Source organism: Pollicipes pollicipes, unplaced genomic scaffold, assembly GCF_011947565.3.
Source record: "Pollicipes pollicipes isolate AB1234 unplaced genomic scaffold, Ppol_2.1 Scaffold_4740;HRSCAF=5597_pilon_pilon_pilon, whole genome shotgun sequence".
Lineage (NCBI taxonomy): Eukaryota > Metazoa > Arthropoda > Thecostraca > Pollicipedomorpha > Pollicipedidae > Pollicipes > Pollicipes pollicipes.
In genome coordinates this window covers 17,571,035-17,592,115 of record NW_023596545.1, presented here as the reverse complement: position 1 = coordinate 17,592,115, position 21,081 = coordinate 17,571,035, and the positions used below count along the sequence as shown (strand labels likewise).

General features: G+C 53.7%; 1 protein-coding gene across 1 annotated transcript in view; it reads left to right on the top strand.

Moving 5' to 3' along the window:
* Window positions 1–12,531: 12,531 nt before the first annotated feature.
* The window catches only part of LOC119098701 (macrophage mannose receptor 1), a gene marked incomplete in the record, with an annotated part of 23,558 nt that continues 15,008 nt past the window's right edge, over window positions 12,532–21,081 (top strand). Inside the window, 5 exon segments of the mRNA XM_037221700.1 lie at window positions 12,532–12,697; window positions 16,157–16,327; window positions 16,842–16,949; window positions 20,133–20,257; window positions 20,927–21,081. Of these exon segments, the coding sequence (XP_037077595.1) occupies window positions 12,628–12,697; window positions 16,157–16,327; window positions 16,842–16,949; window positions 20,133–20,257; window positions 20,927–21,081 (629 nt within the window).

Below are 21,081 nucleotides of genomic sequence, written 5' to 3'. Positions count from 1 at the left end.
ACATGAATACTGACCTGTATACAGGGATGAGGGAACGAGATGGGTGAGTGGGTGAGTTGGGGATGGGAGGGGGGGGGGGGGGATTGTACTAAAATTGACTAAGTCTGGGCACGGTAAGTTTAAGTGTCATGCTTTAACATTTCACAAAATATTTTACAAAGATTGCAGCTACCTTTGAGGGCTGGTCGTCATGTCTGAGAGTGTTACCCATGAGAAGCGATCATATCGGCTAGATTGCCTAGAGAAGCGGGTTGTCCCTGACGATGACAGCAGTAGTTGTGCAGCCGGCCAGCTGAGCAATGTGTTGTGCCCACCAGCCGACTAACTGGTCAGTAGTGTGTCCTGAATGACTCATCAGGCCCCTGCCAGTAGGCTCGAAGTGTATACTCTTAGATATCTACGTAGCTTTTCGAGTCACCAGACCAATGAAATCTTGGATAGAACCCGTCGTAACTTACACACGGGCAACATTAAAGCGCTCGAAATCTGGCCATGGCCTAGCATGACCATGGCCATCAAACTCCTGAAACGTTATTGAATATAGGTCGTATCCTGCACGTGTACACCTGATAGTAAGATGATGTTCAAGCTTATTTGGATTTTGTGGGGGTCATTTCTGAATATTCTAATTTCTCATGATGCAATACTGATCCCGCGAATCACAATAGGGTAGTTGGCTGAGTGTTGTCGACATACAGTGGCCACAGCAATACATTACGTACACGAGTATGCGACATAATGACTCGTTAACTAATACAAACATGATGCTGGTCATTCGCGCTGACATGCACTTTAATTGGCTCAAAGTAGAAATCTACGGCATGATGGGATGTGTTTTCATTTAATAATCGTCACGTTTTCGAAATTGCTTGAAAAAGAACAACTGCAGCATGGGGTAAAGAAAGTGGGTCGCTGCAGCATTACATGAAAAACAGATCCTGACTTTTTTAATTTTTGTTGCACAGAGACCCATAGAGTGAAGTTGAAGAAATCATCTGATAGGCTACCAGGGTTAAATTCAGCAGCTTCCTTATACGAGACTTTGTAATTTCGCCAACACAACTGTTGTTCATTTTGACGTAACAGTTCTTAAGAGCACTACAATGAGGACAGGTGAAGTGTATGATAATACACTTCACTTGTCTTGTCTAATACACACTTCGTCTTGCGTCGTGAAGTACTCATGTTTAATTATCTGCATAAGTTACTTATCTTTTTGGTTTCAACATTCACAGCGACGCTCACATGTGTGGGAGGTGGTGTGTCATATAGCCTGACGATCGGCAGATATTCTGCAACGCTGCTCTTGAAGCATGACCCCAGCTGCCCTGTTTGATCGCATTCGTGTGACGCGTGGATCGCGACCCGCGCGACTTTCGGCTTAAGGTCCATACACGTTTACACGATATCCGGTCGAACAGGGGCTTAAACCAGAATAGTCCTGTTTACTGCTGGCAGTGTTTTCATTTTGCCCGCTCGCCTGGCTCGGTTCCAGCACAGGCTGAAGGGTCCGCGCCAGCGCGGCACGAGAATAAACCCGATATAGGTGGCGCTGTAGGGCGCGATCGAGCCCCGTAGTTACCGCACTGGCGCGTTCATGGAGGACTCGCAAAACACACGACAGTAACCATGGTAACGCATTCCTGACGGGTCCTTCGCTGGTCGTACCCGGCTAAGAGAGCCAACGCAAAAAGGCTAAGTGAACGGTGTAAGTGACGTGAGCAAAACGGAATTTAACTGGTCCCGATTGACAGGATGATGGACAAGCGTTAATTTCGGAGACTGTCAAGGTACAAAAAGTCAAAGATTCGCTAAAACCAAACAGCGTTCAACCAAGCCATCTTTGCAAAATACACGGTCATAGCTGTTGGTATTTTCAGAAAGCAACAAACTGAACACAAGCATGCATTTAAAATCATTGTTCGCGATACATATAGTTACGTCTTCAATTACTTAAGAAGTGATAGAAACGTTCAGTAGTTTAAAGCAACAAGTGCACTACATACATCCAGAGACGCAGCTAAGGCGCGTGGGCTTATGGTACTTAACTCATCACCCCTCTCCTATCTCCCTGCTCACCCTGTCGTCACCCATCTCCCGTCTGTTTGAGCGCAGCTTTTTCAGCGTTGCAACGAAATACATACTTCTGCAGTCCGATGAGCAGCGGTATCATTTTGGATGTAAATCGCATCAAATACCATGGGCAGTGAGGCGTCGTGTCCAGCAACAGTAAGTTGATGACGGGATTAGATGATAGCCGAGCGTATTTGCACGGTTTGCGGCTGAGACGGCCCTCGGCGCCTGGTTTGCGGCTGAGATAGTTCTCTGCGCCGCGGTAAAGCAACAGTGACAGGCCATTGATCCGTCTGGCACTGTACCCATTAACGTTGTGAAGCTTGCAGTTTCTCCGCAGCGCGGGCTACTGCTAACAGAAGTGGGACTACGTGCCAAAAAATCGTAGGAGCTCGCTGCCCATGTCTGAACTTCTGCCGGTGCCCTTGCGTGTATAGCAATCATGTGCGGTGCCTACCATTCAATTAATACAGTAACTTATGATCTCTCCATCCACGTACCAGATATCTGTTGTTTGCTACGAATGCACGTTCTGGGGCCTTGTCCTTTCAGGAGCCAAAAGTATTAAAAACACAGTGGCGTGCCAGAGAATGTCATGCCGTGACAACTAACCCCAAACATATCGTGACAAGAAAACACGTCTGCTTTTGTCACCATGTGCTGAGTGATCAAACACGACGGTAACCCATATCATTCTGTTGAATACCGCAATGACATGACATCATCATCCAAACATCGCATGAGGCAGTGAAGTTAATATGGGAGTAAAAGACGGAAGGGTGCGGAGGATAAGAATTCGAGTAAAAATCCTCGCAGTCGGTTCGGAAAATGGCAATACAGCTCCTCGTGTAGTCATTATTTTGTACATCAGAACGCAACACACGAGGGAAACTTAACCAGCAGGAAACCAGCAGAATTTTCCGGTTGACGTAGATTTCATGTGCTTTTGGTGCGTAATATAGATTTCGTATGCACGCGTTCTTGGTTGTAACCGAATGATGCTGTTTCATTTTCGAGAACGCAATCACTGAAACGTTTTGGGGCAAATACCTGTGTTCGGCAGCGCAGAAATAGTTCTCATGCTTTCGGTAAGTGCATGTTGTATTTATTCAAAGCAGACTTATTCCATCAATAACCAAGTATTTGAGGCAATTTACTCTCTTTTTTAAACGCTTGTGCGTGAAAGTGTCCGTGCTACGTATCCCGTCAAATGAAATATTCTAAGACTACTTCTGCGTAGATGTCAGTGCATGACAAACTCACTTATGTATGCATGAAAGACATCATCACAAATCTAACGGAAATACCGCATCTGCGCGTTACCGCACGCGTCACGGTTAAAAACAAGCAGCAGTGTCAACTCGCGTCAACTTGCCGGTTTGCCCGCCTTCAGGAGCGTTGGGCACACGTCCTCTGCCGGTACCACCCCGATCTTCCCGTGCAACCATTCCAGAACGGGGTGGCAGCGCCGCGTCTTGATGCAGACGTTCGACTCGGTCATTTTAACTATTAGGTTATATGGCATGCATGACTGAACTGCTAGATCATATCAAACAAGACGCAAAATTCCTGTTTGGTCTTATGTGTGTATTTGAGGCAGTGAACGTAATCCTGGTTTCAGGAAATAAGGGCCATCATTTTCTTACGTCCCAAATGAATCCGTATGAACTCAAGTCAGGATATCGCTTGACTTTGGGCGACTTAACACATGCAATTCTGAGACAACAACGGTGTTTATGCTTTCTAAAACAAGCCCACCAGCCCACCCACCACTTTCGTGTAGCTCTCATGACTTGACCTGATGTGGCCACGACGTCAACTAGCTTTCACACATTCCTGAGCCTTGACAACGTTCATTGCACAACCACTCAAGATCTTCAAAAATATTCTAAAAGATCTGGCTCATCGCGCATTAAGAATGCGTCCATAGCAAGGTCTTTCTTTATATTTTCGCCCCCTACAGGTGTGTGAGCCTAGGCATGGGTCAGTGACCTGGCGTGATCGGACATGTAAAGTTGCAGGTCAGTTGCAACCAGTGCCAGACAGACACAAACTGGCCAAAATTTAATTTCGATACACTGAGTGGTTTGGAACAAGCGGTAAAACCGTATGGTGTACGCCAGCCCGGCGAAGACCAATCCTTGCCGGATTGGCCGGCCATTACCGCGTGAACGTTAACAACAAACAACAAGCTATTAACTGCTACATCAGAAACTGGTCATGATATGAGACAGTGGTAATCCTTGGTCCTGACTTTCAGTCAAGTCAAGGTCAAGTTCAGTTCAAGATCATTCAGAACAGCATGGCAAGCTTAAAAATGCTGCCAGCGGAAGCAGTTGCCCCATGTGGCGGCAACTGACGAACTATATCTCGACAGTTGGTAGGTATACTTAGCCCACGCGGTGCAAGACTAACGAACGCACAACAGATAACCCAACATGTGGATCACTTTCATTCACCATGGAAGGTTATCATCATGAGTCATCGATTACGGGCTTTGGAGATCGGGCGGTCTGTTACTAAAAGCCCCTGTTCATGTTCTGGGCTGAACGGGCTTCTTCTTTTATAATCTGCTTATTTCGTGCTCTGAACAGGAAGACCTGTAAATCTCAGATTATTCAACGCGCGAAAAACAGCTTTCTTGAATCATGTGCGATCAACGAACAAACCCCCTTGGATATGCCCCAAATGTTGGACGTATTGCCTTTCAACTAGCAACTCCTGCTAATGTTGTGGGTCTAGGCACCAAGGCATGCACGATCATGATGATTCGGGTTACTTTAGGCCCAATGGTTGCGCTTGCCAGAAGGCGACCGAGAACGTGAGCATAACCGTAATGGTTTACAGCATCTTGATTTAGAGCTGAGAATTAATTACGCCCTGTTATTGTTAACGCTAAGAACTTTTCACAAAGATTAAGCCATTTTCACAAAGCATAAAGCCAGCTGTGACAACTATAACATATGCGTATCTAATCCTACAGCATATGTACCAGAAACAGGTCATTTTTTCTCGCTTTGTCTGTTCTCAGGACAAAGACAAAACTGACTAACTGACGGAACCGTCAAGTTCTTGGCCCAGTTGCCCTTACGGTGAGATTCACAGCTAATAAAGTTTGCTTTTGTGCTTTGTGAAATTGACTTCTGGTTCCCTGCGATATAAAAAATGAGCCAGCTTGTAAATGAAAACGATTAATAAAACAATATGCGGGCACGTAAATTTCAAAATACCAGGTAACGTGCCACAAGCACAAATCAAAGCTGCATGAAATCACAGGTAAAACGGCTAGTCCGGGCCAAAACGTGTTGCTTACAGGCGTTATTTGCTACGAGCGCTGTAGCCGCTGAAAAGTCGTCGTCGGTCGATTCCTCTCGGACAAAAAGTTAGAGCTGGCGTGGCAGCTGCTGCCGGTGGGCACGGCTTACATACATGACCGGACGTGACCGCGGGCGCCTCTCGTGCTGTTGGGCTCGTCCGGTACCGCCCGCAGCCCCGCTGTCGAGACGCTGCCCTCAGGCGGCCGTCAGCCGTGTGGCTCCCCTCCGGCTGCTCAGCTCTGGCCGCCCCCTGATGGCTTGGCTCCAGCTAGTCTCCAGAGGCTCAGCCCCAGCTCCCTCCGGCAGCTCAGCTCCAGCTCCCTCCGGCGGCTCAACTCTGGCTGGTCTCCGGCAGCTCAGCCCCAGCTCCCTTCGGCAGCTCAGCTCCAGCTCCCTCCGGCAGCTCAGCTCCAGCTCCCTCCGATGCTCGGCTTCAGCTCCCTACGGCGACTAGGCTCGGTTCACTCGTTGCTCGGCACCAGCGACGCGGCGCTCGGCCGGACTCCACTGGAGGGCGAGGCGAGGCGGCGCCTGGACCCGCCGAGGCCCCGCTGGCAGCCGGCGCCGCTTGCTTTGGCTCCGGGCCGCGCGCCGGTCGGACGACGGCACGACTCCGCGCGCCGCCGCGACGTCGGAGACCGAACGGCGCGACGGCGGTGGCCTGAGGCACAATCAGGAGCTGACGTCGACTGTGACCAGTGGCTCGCACCGGGAAAGCACCGAGAACGGTGCAATGCCGCTGCGACCGGGGTCACCTGGTCAAAGTGGCGGTGGATTGCTGTCTCTAAAATTAGGCTCGCTGACGTCACGGCTCGTTTGGGCCGAGCGGGCGGCGGCGCCGGAGGCGGTCGCTGTTCTGGACCTGTGCCATCGCACTCTGCTCGACCTCGCAGCCACACGCCTCGAAATAAGGCACATTGACAATGAAAATGATCAGCAGTTTGGCCACGCGTCGCTGGTTAATAACGTTTCAAGTGCTTGGAAACTAGGTGTAAGGGTCAAAATGGAACGCTCCACATTCGTTCTGGAAGTCAGCGCATGGTATGTAGAAGTTCTGGAAGTCAGTGATTCGTTAAGGACGCTGAAATGCTCTCACATTCACTGCCAACTGTGAGCTTAGCGAGGACCTTCGTTAAGGACACTGAAGTTCTGGAAGTCAGTGATTCGTTAAGGACACTGAAATGCTCTCACATTCACTGCCAACTGTGAGCTTAGCGAGGACCTTCGTTAAGGACACTGAAAGGCTTTCACATTCACTGCCAACTGTGAGCTTAGCGAGGACCTTCGTTAAGGACACTGAGAGGCTCTCACGTTCACTGCCAACTGTGAGCTTAGCGGGGACCTACGTTATTTCTCAATAAACTGGCCTGCTGACAGGCACGGACGTCGGAACACTATACTGGCAGATGTCTCTAAAATATAAAATGTTTTTTATATAAAACGCAAGCCTGCTTTAAAGCTATTTGCATTATACCGGATAGGTGGCTTATCGGCCTTAACATTCAGTCTACGTGTACTATATAGATGTTAGACACATTAATGCGCTTAAAACAAGTCACCCAAATTCGCCAGCAACGGTGGGATGCTTCTGAAATTTATCCAGCAAGTTAATGTTAAAATCAACTGGAAAATCTGAAGTGCGTATGGCAGCAAGCTGTTACTTTTCACCCCGACAGACACCACTCGTTGGCCACTTTGCTCCCGACTCCGCGACATCGCTCTTGCGTCCCTGTTCCGTGGCGCCCGCGCGCATCCGCTCCAAGATGACGCACGTCCTGCCACCTCCCCTCCCCTCCCCCCCCCCTATCGTCTCTCTGCAGCGCTGGTGTGGCCCAGCTGCCAGTCAGCGGCGCTAGCCAGCTGCGTAGGCCGGTAGAGCGGTTATCTCGGCGCTGTATGGCGCCCGGGACGAGCTGCGGTCAGGACCGGCCGGCGCCGGCGCGCGGGACGAGCTGCGGTCAGGACCGGCCGGCGCCCGGGACGAGCTGCGGTCAGGACCGGCCGGCACCGGCGCCCGGGACGAGCTGCGGCCAGGACCGGCCGGCGCCGGCGCCCCGGACGAGCTGCGGTCAGGACCCGGCCGGCACCGGCGCCAGGGACGAGCTGCTGTCAGGACTGTGCCGGCGCCGGCGGCCCGGGACGAGCTGCTGTCAGGACCGGCCGGCGCCGGCGCCCGGGACGAGCTGCGGCCAGGACCGGCCGGCACCGGCGCCCGGACGAGCTGCTGTCAGGACCGGCCGGCACCGGCGCCCGGGAACGAGCTGCTGTCAGGACCGCCGGCACCGGCGCCCTGGACGAGCTGCGGTCAGGACCGGCCGGCACCGGCGCCCGGGACGAGCTGCGGCCAGGACCGTCCGGCGCCCGGGACGAGCTGCTGTCGGACCGGCCGGCACCGGCGCCGGCGCCGGACGAGCTGCGGCCAGGACCGGCCGGCACCGGCGCCCCGGACGAGCTGCGGCCAGGACCGGTCGGCACCGGCGCCGGCGCCCGGGCGCGCAGCCATGCTCATATGCACCGCCTCATGTCGGCACCTACTGGCGGCCCGAGTGAGGCATTGTGAAAGCGAAGCTTTCACAAAGAAAAATGTGTGCTGCGATGCAATGGGCAAGCCTAATAAATGTCTGGATGTCTGGACGTCTGGATGTTCCTCTACAGACTAGGCGATGACGTGCCAATGATACCCTTCTGGTGTTCGGCGTCTTCACACAGCTGTAAGTTTACGAGGAATACAGCAGTAGGCTCTTTCATACATCAGTAAGGCTGCACATCCTCCTCATGATCGTAGGCGCAGGGGCAGGGCGAGAGGCCAACAAACGCTATCATTCCACATTAAAAGATGGGGTTTGCCGTCCTTTTCACTGTCAGTTAGCCTTTTCGTGCAAATATGTTCATTTCGTAAGGGTCATTCCACTCATTTCAGCACGCCTTTTATTATCTGAGCGACTAGGCTCATTTCAAGATACCTATACTAGGACAACTCTTTCTGTCCAGGACATAGACACACGGCACCTATGCACTGGCTTCCTTGGCGGGATCTTTATGTGTCAAACCTTGTGCCAAACTTTTTCTCCGCAACATCGTTGTGACATGAATGATTCACTTGGTGCAAGTATGGGGACCATGTCCGCAGACCTACATGGTATGCACGTAAATCTGTGCAAACGTGCACACATTAGTTCCTCAACCTTCGGCTGAGATTCTCAAAATACTGAGGCAAGTAAACTGTCGCTGGCTAAAGGTTGTGCCCTTTCTTTAAAGCGTATTTTCAGCTTTACCAGCAGTCATGTAGATTATCGTGTCCGATTTTGACCGCACAAACTGTTTTATGAGATTGTTCACCATGAACCCAAAATTGGTATTAGAAGTGCTCATTCTGCGGAATTCGTCCAGCAGACTCCTTGCCTGTTATTAGGATGTCAAATGAAAGACATACTGTCCGATATTTGCTCTGGTGTAATGCACTTGCAATCGCAGCACTTTTACGACTAGCTTTTTTGACGACGTTTAGCTTAAATGAAATCTTGTTTTACCGTATTTCGATCACAGCACTTTATTCTAAACTCCCCAACGCAGTCGTGACATGGTGACTTAGGCCAGCGCGCATGACAGACACCCCATGAGTGGTCAGAAGCCCCAGAGCATTGTCAACAACTGATCGAGGCGAACCTATTGGACCGTTCAAACCAACTGACCGGCCCATCCGCTGGCTCGCTTCTGGCTGCCGCCATGTCTGATTCAGGTAGTGTCTTTAACAGCTTTGTCCAGCTCTATACGACGCATTTTAATCAAAATCCCTGGTGCTTGGTGTAGGTGACCCAGGCGCATTCTTGTGTCCTGTGCTCAACTATTGGCTTGACTGTGGTTAACTATTCCAGAGCATTCATACATGGATGACTTTTGTGATACCTCCGAGGATGGCACTGTTGCCTTAACCTTCCATTGACTGGGAGATGTTTAACGTCCTCATTCAATTTGTTTGGTGCAACTCATGAGCACACAGCGCCCGTCAAAAAATGTTCAAGACTTTTCATGACGAAATCACGATTCGTTTCGCCTAAGCTCAGGTCAAAAGCGTATTGTAAAATGCTTTCTTATAGTACACATTTTTGGACTTTCTAACCTGATCAACACTCACCATGAACGCTTCTTTAGAGCTCTAGATTGGTTATGGGTTCCAGTACGCATCATGGCTCATTGTGTTTTAACTGATGGGTCGGGTCACTCCGGTTTCATGTCACAATAACCTCACCGAATAATTCTTGAGGCAAAGGGAGTTTCCGAAATTATGTTGTGATTAAAAATGTTGGGTGGGTTTAATTCTGGTATCGACTTGCAGTTTGCGCCTGTAACTCATCGTAGATCATGTGAATACGAAATCGTTCGTCGTCCTCGATCATGTATCCTTTCATTGCAATAGGCTCAGACCAAGGCAGGAAACTCTCTGACTTTCGGTGTTCCGTCCCTGTCCCTGTTCAGCAAATGTGTTCCTTGCCGATCAACAGCCCCCGCCAGAACAGGGTAATGGATACCCTGCTTGGCACTGTGAACCCCTGACACCACGGAGAGCCCCCATTGTTTCAAGGCCCTGACAAATGCAAAAATTTTCAATCACAATCGTGTTTTCGGGCCTTGTCTCTGCTTTGGAAAGGAGTCCCTAATGCCCAGACCGACACGTTGCCGACTGTTCGGTATCGATGCTCTCTGACCGCCAGAGACCCTCGTTGACCCAGGGGACCTCCGACCGGTGCGAGAGACGCACTGAATGGCATTTGAGGGCACTGCCTTATAGGCCGAAGTCTCTTAATGCCTCCTCCGGCTGGTCCTTTGTGCCCCCCTCCCTCCCCCTGCCCTCAGCGGGCCCCTGATCGCCTGTCCCATCGGGCCCTCGAGCCTCTCGAGACCTAACAGTGGGACGGGGAAGTGGCACGCGTGTCCTGTACCCCCCGGCTGCTCCACTGCATTCATCACCAAACGTCTAAAGACTCGTTAAACCGTCAAACGGCTAACGTTAACCGGCCAGGACACCCGCCTCCGGTCCCGCGTTCATCCCGGTCTCCTCCTCGTGAATCCCCGTGACGCCCCACCTCAGGGGGCGCCCACTGCGGGCGGCCCTCGGGTGGGTTAACTCGGTGACATTGGCAACTGACGATGGCCGCATTACAGCCATATTGCCTGTCTCTCTGCATAACCTCAGCCTGGAATGGTCGATCATAAACGATAGAACTCTACGCTAACTAAACCGAAGTAAGCGGCCGAGTGCTGCAAAGGTCCTGCCCATTGCCATGGACACAGAGATGGACAGGGACACAGAGATCGAGCCAACGAGCTGGCATTACAGGCAACATTTTGGAAACGGTCAAGGCCAGGGATAGCATATTCGATGGGCAGCAAAGGGCTCCGAGGATGAACTCGACACAGACACCTTAGACGAGAGAGAGCAAAAACAGCTATAGCTGCCTAATGTCCTCCGTCTTTTGAAATAAAACAACCATGCTGCGACGAATATCTGTACGACTTCTACCACTGCCCCTTAACGTGCTCCTGCGGAGGACGAGCCTTCAATGAACTGGGGGTATCAGATCTTGGATGCATTGCCTTCTTCGGTATCCTGACAGAACCTCTTCTTAGTCAGCTCTTCGCATGCATTGCACCGTGGAGTTAATGTCCACCTTTCGGAGAAGGTGCTGGATTGAGGCTTATCACGCACCACGTGTTCCTGGGTTCTCACGCGGCTCTTACACTGGATATGTCGGGAAAGCTGTTGTGGATGTGCCCACGAACTGGGGAAAAATTGGATTAAACTGGGTGATACAAGTCCTTGTTTCGCATCTGCAAGGCTCAAAAGGATTAAACGTGGTCACAATTGTCGGTCAGCGCACCGCTTAATGTGTTCACGACTGTCGGTCAGCGCACCGCTTAAGGTGGTCACGACTGTCGGTCAGCGCACCGCTTAATGTGTTCATGACTGTCGGTCAGCGCACCGCTTACTGTGGTCACGACTGTCGGTCAGCGCACCGCTTAATGTGGTCACGACTGTCGGTCAGCGCACCGCTTAATGTGGTCACGGCTGTCGGTCAGCGCACCGCTTAATGTGGTCACGACTGTCGGTCAGCGCACCGCTTAAGGTGGTCACGACTGTCGGCTAGCGCACCGCTTAATGTGGTCACGACTGTCGGTCAGCGCACCGCTTAATGTGTTCACGACTGTCGGTCAGCGCACCGCTTAAGGTGGTCACGGCTGTCGGTCAGCGCACCGCTTAAGGTGGTCACGACTGTCGGTCAGCGCACCGCTTAATGTGGTCACAACTGTCGGTCAGCGCACCGCTTAATGTGGTCACGACTGTCGGTCAGCGCACCGCTTAAGGTGGTCACGACTGTCGGTCAGCGCACCGTTTAAGTGGTCAAGACTGTCGGTTAGCGCACCGCTTAATGTGGTCACGACTGTCGGTCAGCGCACCGCTTAATGTGTTCATGACTGTCGGTCAGCGCACCGCTTACTGTGGTCACGACTGTCGGTCAGCGCGCCGCTTAATGTGGTCACAACTGTCGGTCAGCGCACCGCTTAATGTGTTCATGACTGTCGGTCAGCGCACCGCTTACTGTGGTCACGACTGTCGGTCAGCGCACCGCTTAATGTGGTCACAACTGTCGGTTAGCGCATCACTTGACAATACGAGGCGTTGACGGCCCACGTACGTCTGTAGAAAAATTTAATCATAGATTAAGCTGATATGACACCGGCCTCGAGGATGACTTAAGAGTCGACGCTTCCGCGTGCCAGTTACGTGGAAGCATGACTTATTCGACGTCACACCAACTTATAGCGCACTTCACATGAGGGAGCAAAGGCCAGTTGGCTTCCAGGCATTGCTCCCCTCCGTAGCCACGGTTTTGACGCCCGCATATTGTGGCGGTCGAGGTCTCTCAAACAAGGGTCGCACACCCGTCGCCTCTGTGAAGAACGCAGCAGCTGAGCGTCGCCCCCCCCCCCCCCCTCTCCTGCATCCGAGGCTGGTCCAAACAGACGCCGGGGCCCGCCGGGTGCCACTCATCCCTCCCCCTCCCCCCCCCCCCCCCCAGTCGTCGCTGTCTGCGTGATAAGCGGCCGCACGGACGCCGGCGCACCAACCGAGGGTCACCAGTCAGGCCCGGCTGCGGAGCGGGTGCGTGCCGGAGCAGCTGCCGACGGCCAGACGCGGCGGAGCGCTACCAAACCCCGCAGGACGCACGCGACAGCCATGGCTGTCTCGCTCCAGCGAGCGCACGGCTGGTGGATTGGCGTGATGATGACGGCAGCGCTGATAGCAGGTGAGCACTTCCTCTCTCTCAGGTCCCTTGAATTTGTCTTAGGTCCCCTGAACTTGTCTCAGGTCCCCTGAGCTTGTCTCAGGTCCCCTGAGCTTGTCTCAGGTCCCCTGAGCTTGTCTTAGGTCCCCTGAGATTGTCTCAGGGCGTCTGATGCCGCTCCGTTCTATGACGTTCATAATACCAGTAGAAGGCATGAAGCAGGATTTTAGGCAAGGTTAATTTTAGAACCCGCTGATTTCATAACTGGGACCGTCACATATTAGGGGGGAGTACTTAATCCTCAGCATTCTGCCTGCTCCGCAAAATGTGGCCGCTTTCTATGCCCTGACGAAGCAAGGGGCGCTTCTGTGGTCAGGCAGCTCTGAGAGCGATTACCGGGCGCTGTAACGTACAGACTGTACTTGTATGAGCATGGCATGGCTTCGGCTGGACACCCTGCTAAAAGGGTGAGCACGAAGGTGCGGGACCACGCCCAGGACGGTTTGCGCGTTCTGTTCCCCAGTTCATTCAGCCCAACGTTGTGTAATGCCATTAAAAGGGGTTGTTAACGATACCGTGTCAGGGGACCTTCGTCCTGCAGACCTATGCTCAATAGACCTACATACAGGAGGACTACGCTCATTACATCTACGCTCACAAGACCTAGGCTCACTGAACCTTCGTCCAGGAGACCTACGCTCACTAGATCAACACCCAGAGAACCTACTTTCATCGGTCCTATGCGCAGGAGACCTGTGCTCACTGGACCTTCACCCAGGGGACCTACGCCCATTAGACCTACAGTTGGGCGATTGAGTCAACACTCCCTCGGTCACGTTCTGGCAACAACAGGAAATACGCCGTCCAGGCTCTTCCAGACGGTGCGGGATAAAGGCAGCGCATTCCCGGGGATCTTTGATTGCCCAGCGCCACATAAAGGGTTGTATTCTGCTACCATCTCGTGCAGTAAAATTGTTCAGAGGAACTCGTACGCGTCATATGCATTTGGAGTCAAGTACGCTGCAACCTACGTGGCAGACTATTATCAAAATGTATTGAATTATCAGGCCCCATGAACCCAAATGCGATGGCCCAACCTACCATACATCAAATAAGTTTCATTCATCTCTCATCGGCCTTGTGGGGGTGAACGTGCTTGAGGCACCGATGCACTGATGGAGATTGCCATTACTGTGTCATTTTGGTTCAGAACCTATTCCTGACGGTGTTGCATCGCTACACGGAACTGGCAGACCGGCCGCCTTCTCAGCCATTAATGGCAAGCTGTTAGCTGTTAACGTTTTGATGCCATAGGATGGGTATGGAATGCCATACCTGCGTCACTGCAGACTGCAAAGGCAGCCAGTCAGCAACAGCGCCTCACTAGCTCGGGCGGATCATACCAGACAGACCGCAAAGGCAGTCAGCCAGCAACAGCATCTCACTAGCTCGGGTGGATCATACCAGATAGCAAGCTAATGGCATTTGGTACGATTGCTACCGAACACTACTGAACCGAGATTATCCAACTCATTCACCCTACTAGAACACTGCATTTTCTGTGGTTGAAGGGTGGATGAGATGACAAACAAAATTTACATGGATGATAGACAAAGAGAGTTAGGTCCTTCAGCCGTTCTTCTTCTTCGTTGAGGCATAAGCTCTAAGATAATGCTACCAAAATTCAGTGGGCATATGCTTTCTAGGCATAAGACTCGGGTGCGGTTCGTTCCTGAGTGTAGGTGTCCCGGATAGAGCCTCCTGGGCCTATGTCTCTTGGATTGTCGCCTAATTTACCAAACCTACGCTGTAGTTAGCTGCGAATGACCTGCCTTTTCATGTCTACCCGTTTTCGTCTCACCCGGTCACAACAGTTCAATGAAGGCAGACAGGCCGCGGTGCTGCATTTTTCCCTTTTTACAGTTGGCGGTGTAAGCGTTGGGGCATGTGATCAAAACCACGGACATCGACTATCTAATCGGGCTAATCCTGCTCAGGTGGCATGCTGGCGAAGATATGGTACGCCGTTCCAACCCCCTGACCCTGCTCGTTTGAGATCACGTGGTAGTGCACGCTCCAGTGAAATATGTTTAACTGTTGGATGGCGTGATCCTGAAAGAACAACTGCGTTTGGGCTATTGAAATATGATGGCACATGTTTATATGGCGCAAGCTAGCATCACCACTTTTGCACCAAGCCAGCTCTAAGGCTGTCGACGATATCCATTTATCTGCTCGTCTATACTCTATAGGTGAGCACAAAAATCTCCCAAATGTGCAACAGACATCCCCAAATAACTGTTGCCAGCTTTGGCTGTTTCCATTACGTTGTTTGTTTGAGGGTGGTGATAAACCTGCAGGTCCAATCTGCAAGTAGATCCAAACAAAGCGCAGCCACAAAACAGGATGTACGACAGACAGAGGTCGTTCGTCGGTCCCCTCTACCGGTGCCGACAGCTGATAGACTGGTTGGCTCCCTCCGCTGGTGCAGATAGCTGATGGTCGGGCTGGCTCCCTCCGCTGGTGCCGATAGCTGATGGTCAGGCTGGCTCCCTCCGCTGGTGCCGACACCTGATGGTCAGGCTGGCTCCCTCCGCTGGTGCCGACACCTGATGGTCAGGCTGGCTCCCTCCGCTGGTGCCGACACATGGTCAGGCTGGCTCCCTCCGCTGGTGCCGACAGATGATGGTCAGGCTGGCTCCCTCCGCTGGTGCCGACAGCTGATGGTCAGGCTGACGTCAGTGGCAGTAAACGACACACAATCTGTGACAAGAGCCACGCTATGCTGCTTTTTCGCATGCATGAGAATGATACAATTTCAGCTTCGTTAATGTCCGTGGTGCACTGTGGTGTGATGCACCTGTATTCGCCGTATTATGAGTCGGCTTGCGACGATTAGGCGGCGTATACCGGTGCAGCAGTGCGGGCACCTCCCGCTTTATCGTTTTCTTCAGCACACTGAGAACATTAGAATATCCAAGAAACCATCAAATGTTCAGACCTGCAACGCCACCAGGCGTGCTAACAATGTGTATCTATTCCAAACGCATGCAAGACCACAAAGAAACGGCATAGAGATGATCTTATTGTATCACACATCTCGCAAAAAAGTCAGTGTGGTAAAAGAAGGTACACGGCGAACGTTTTAGAGCTGAGTTTCCAAGTTCCCACTGCCTCGGAGGGGCGTTCTTTATCCAGCGCAGCAACGCAGCTCAGCGGTACAGCAGCGCGAGCCACTAGCAGCGTTAATATGACCAGGGCGGAGTTCAGACACAAGCATTTAGTCTCGCTTGGCAGTACTCGAAGATATACTTTTCATGTAACACCCAGCAATGTTCCACGATCAGTCCAAGACGTAGCCAGCGATCGACATACGCCGATCCTCGGCGCCCTTTGACCTCTGTCCGTCTCCCCGCACTCCCGCCCTTGCGGCCGACCGCGGGCGTATGCTTCCATGGTTGACCCTTGATCCCCCCACAGGTTCGCCGTGCCCCCTGGACTGGGCGCAGCGGGGCGCCTGGTGTTTCCAGGTCAACGCGACCAGAACAATGAGCTGGGCCGGCGCCGGCGCCCTCTGTCAGGAGCGAGGCGGCCAGCTGGCCGTCATCGGTAATCGGAGCCGGCTGCTGGACGTCATGGACCTGCTCAGAGGTCAGTACGCCATAGGCGCCACGCCATAGGCGTCCGTCTGGTGCCGAAAACGACGGCCAGTGCTGGCCTTGACTGGTTATCTCTGGCCTTCAGCAGGCGTTGATGGCTAAACGCGTGTGTGCATTGCGCGTGCATGCGCATATTATGCAGACAGAAAGACATGACGTCTACCCTATTGATCTGTGTGTCGTTATTTTCTTCACATCTATTCCCAAAATTGTACCGCGCTGTCACATACAACGTAATGCACGTGAAACGTCACTTGACGCAACGCCACTGGGCCGCTCAGCTCGCTCAGTGACACATTAGAGAAGTGTCTATGATGTTTTATTCGTTTACTGAATGTGCTTAAGCTAACACCCAGGTAGGCCTCTGCAAAACCAGTGTTTCAGGGGTATGGAAAGAAGGAAATACACATCAGCTTGCGGTGAAGTTCCGTATCGTTTTAAGCATGCATGGTACTCGAAAACGGCACGAAGAGCAGTCTTTGAGTGGCAGTTCCTATGTTTTACAGCGAACAGCGCGACACGATGGTGGATCGGCCTGAAGGAAGAGCCAGAAAGCCTGGGACAAACTGCATTTTTCGACAATTTTGGTGAAGACAAGCTCCCAGTCCCCCGTGGTGAGTACAACGCATTCAGGGCCACTTTTTGCCGGAACTCTCGCCGACTGCTGTTTATTTGCGCAGCCGCCGGCCGTCTCCGTGTGCGCCGCCGGCCGTCTCCGTGGAGCAGTGAGTTTTATGTTTATCGATAGGTATAGCGTGAGCCACACAGTCCTTGGTCTGGACAGTTCCACGTAACCGACTTCCTCGAAAGGCAGCATGTTTTAACTTGTGCCTCGTCATTCAGCTCAACTGCGGCGAATGCGTGCCTTGGGGAACGCTATGGCACAGCCTTCTAAAGTGTAGAGCGTTTGACCTCCAACTGGGACGTTTGAGTTCGAGACTTACGTACTTACTTACGTTAGCGTTTTCCAACTCAGACATCACCAACCTGGATATCGTGATGATTATGTTAAACTTTGGTAGTATGCTTGTTCGAGAGTAATAAAGATAATGCGAGCATGATGATCACTCATTATAACCTCATTGTGAGTCTGTGGTCTGGCCAGGAGTCGCATGGGTCGTATTTGGCATTCTGGTCGCATTCAGTGACCCCTTGAAAGCGTGAACCGTAAACGGTACCAGTTTTTAACTTTAAGGTCTCACTTTCAGCTTATAAATAACCTTTGCATTATTCATTGTCTAATTTGCAACCGCTTTGCGCTAAAATCATGATCCATTTACGTCACTGACGAAAGATGTTTTCACCTATCGTGATAAAATTTTACATCGTTGTCGTAACCTCCTATGGTATTACTTTCCATGGCTGGTTAGACGAAAACAAATTAACCATAACGGTGTAAAACTCCCAAACTCTGGAGCCTCTATGGCTATCGTATGACGTCATTATACAAAAATATCGTATGGCTGTATGCAAAATCGACAGATGGTCAACAGTGCGCCGGTTCTTGCGTAATCCACGCTGGACATTCGGAAGGCAACCGGAAGTCTTAAGATAACTCATAAAACGTCGTTGGCCACCATCTAAAACAGCTTGTGCACGGACGTTGTCAACGAAATTAGACGGCAATGAAATGGGTCGGAGATTAGGAAGTGAATAACTTGGTCAAATTTCTTTGGATGGTGGGATCAGGAAACACAGCGCACAGCAACCTCCCGCTTAGCAAATTAAGAACACAAAAAACATCACAGAATTTTGTTGTTAATCTGGGAGAGGTAGGGGAATTCCGAGGAAGCAAAAAATAAGCAGAGCCACGGGGTAGCCACAAGGTAAAATTGCGCGTTTTTATCACCGGTCAAGATCCGAACACGACCTTATAGCTACCGTATCGCTACCGCGCTGTTTTGAGCGCAAGTATTTTGGTAAATCGAGCCTGTGGACGGTCCAAAGAATAAAAACGTAACTTCCTCGGGTCACGGTGTGTTGTGGTTACAAAACGATCATGCAAATCAAGCCCCTGGGTGTGTAAGAGCAACCCCGAGACCCAAAACCATGCGTGCGCGTGTTTCTTGTAAGTACTGAATTGCTCACATTTTTATTGGCAAACGCCACACCCACCATTTGACTGTGCACTTTTTCGTGGGGTCGTTGACCTGGCCCCCTCCTCATGCCGGTGTGTCCCACGCTGACCGGCCCCCTCCGCCTGCCGGCGTGTCCCACGCTGACCTGGCCCCCTCCTCCTGCCGGCGTGTCCCACTGACCTGGCCCCCTCCTCCTGCCAGCGTGTCCCACGCTGACCTGGCCCCCTCCTCCTGCCAGCGTGTCCCACGCTGACCTGGCCCCCTCCTCCTGCCGGTGTGTCCCACGCTGACCGGGGTCCCTCCTCCTGCCGGTGTGTCCCACGCTGACCTGGCCCCCTCCGCCTGTCGGCGTGTCCCACGCTGACCTGGCCCCCTCCACCTGCCGGCGTGTCCCACGCTGACCTGGCCCCCTCCGCCTGCCGGCGTGTCCCACGCTGACCCGGTCTCCTCTGCCTGCCGGCGTGTCCCACGCTGGCCTGGCCCCCTCCTCCTGCCGGTGTGTCCCACGCTGACCCGGCCCCCTCCACCCGCCGGCGTGTCCCACGCTGACCTGGCCCCCTCCGCCTGCCGGCGTGTCCCACGCTGACCTGGCCCCCTCCTCCTGCCAGCGTGTCCACGCTGACCTGGCCCCCTCCTCCTGCCAGCGTGTCCACGCTGACCTGGCCCCCTTCTCCTGCCGGCATGTCCACGCTGACCTGGCCCCCTCCGCCTGCCGGCGTGTCCCACACTGACCCGGTCTCCTCCGCCTGCCGGCGTGTCCCACGCTGACCCGGCCCCCTCCGCCTGCCGGCGGTCCGACACTGACCCGGCCCCCTCCGCCTGTCGGCGCGTCCGACACTGACCCGGTCCCTTCCGCCTGCCGGCGCGTCCGACACTGACCCGGCCCCCTCCGCCTGCCGGCGCGTCCGACACTGACCCGGTCCCTTCTGCCTGCCGGCGTGTCCCACGCTGACCCGGCCCCCTCCGCCTGCCGGCGCGTCCGACACTGACCCGGCCCCCTCCGCCTGTCGGCGCGTCCGATACTGACCCGGTCCCTTCCGCCTGCCGGCGCGTCCGACACTGACCCGGCCCCCTCCGCCTGCCGGCGCGTCCGACACTGACCCGGTCCCTTCCGCCTGCCGGCGTGTCCCACGCTGACCCGGCCCCCTCCGCCTGCCGGCGCGTCCGACACTGACCCGGCCCCCTCCGCCTGTCGGCGCGTCCGACACTGACCCGGTCCCTTCCGCCTGCCGGCGCGTCCGACACTGACCCGGCCCCCTCCGCCTGCCGGCGCGTCCGACACTGACCCGGTCCCTTCCGCCTGCCGGCGTGTCCCACGCTGACCCGGCCCCCTCCGCCTGCCGGCGCGTCCGACACTGACCCGGTCCCCTCCGCCTGCCGGCGTGTCCCACGCTGACCCGGTCTCCTCCTCCTGCCGGCGTGTTCCACGCTGACCCGGTCTCCTCCGCCTGCCGGCGCGTCCGACACTGACCCGGTCCCTTCCGCCTGCCGGCGTGTCCCACGCTGACCCGGCCCCCTCCGCCTGCCGGCGCGTCCGACACTGACCCGGCCCCCTCCGCCTGCCGGCGTGTCCCGCACTGACCCGGTCCCCTCCTCCTGCCGGCGCGTCCGACACTGACCCGGTCTCCTCCTCCTGCCGGCGTGTCCCACGCTGACCCGGTCCCCTCCTCCTGCCGGCGTGTTCCACGCTGACGTGCAGCTTGACACGCCCTGTTACAGGCCGGCCGGCGTCGGACGAATGTGCCTACCTTTCGTCGCTGGACGGCTTCTGGTACTGGGCCCCGTGCGACTCCGCAATGCACTACGTGTGCCAACGCGCCGCACAGAGGGTGTCCGTCGAGCTGGTGAGGCTGCGCGCCAGCTCTCCGGGGCGGCGGTGTCAGGCCGGCCCCCAGCGTGACGTAACTCGCTGCGCATTTGTGGCTGAATGGCTTGTGGTCACAGAGAGCCGAAGCGTTGTTGGAGCTCTCTCGGTGGTCGCAGCCGGGTAATATATGTTATTTTTGTGGAATCGTGATCTCGTCACGAACTGCATCACGCCTTGTGTATTTCGAAACTCCCCTTGATAATGTTTCTATTTACAAATGAATTTCACATCCATATTTAACGCAAATACGCCGAACGCGTGCAAGCGGTTTCAGATATTTCATTGGACGTCTGGTCGATAGCTTGGTGTAATTTGATCTTTTCGTAGGGGTTATGTCATTACGTTAACTACACTTCGTTTCATTAATTTCAATCATTGCTATCGAGTAGGGATTTACGTTAAGATTGATTTAACTGCCTCCGGGATTTGCTGACCGTCAACTGCTAAGATCGTTCATTGTTTTGCACGCACTCAGTACGACTCCCACGTCACCTGGCATTGCAGCGTTCTGCCGCTTGTAGCCTTGGTCTTGTCTTCGGGCGCTGGACGGGTTACCATGGCCGCTGCTGTGCGCGATCCCTCTCGCGATGTCCCCTCTCAGCCGCTAGCCTCGTGGTTGTGCTTTGACCTCGGCTGGCGCCGGCAGGTGACCCCGGACCGGCAGCGGCCCACCCAGGCCTGGTTCAACGCGTATGCGCTAAACATCGAGGACAACCTGTACGCTTTGCGCGTCAACGCCGCCCTTGACGACGACAAGGGCGTGTTCTCCGAGCATTTAGCCACAGCGACCCCCATCCCACC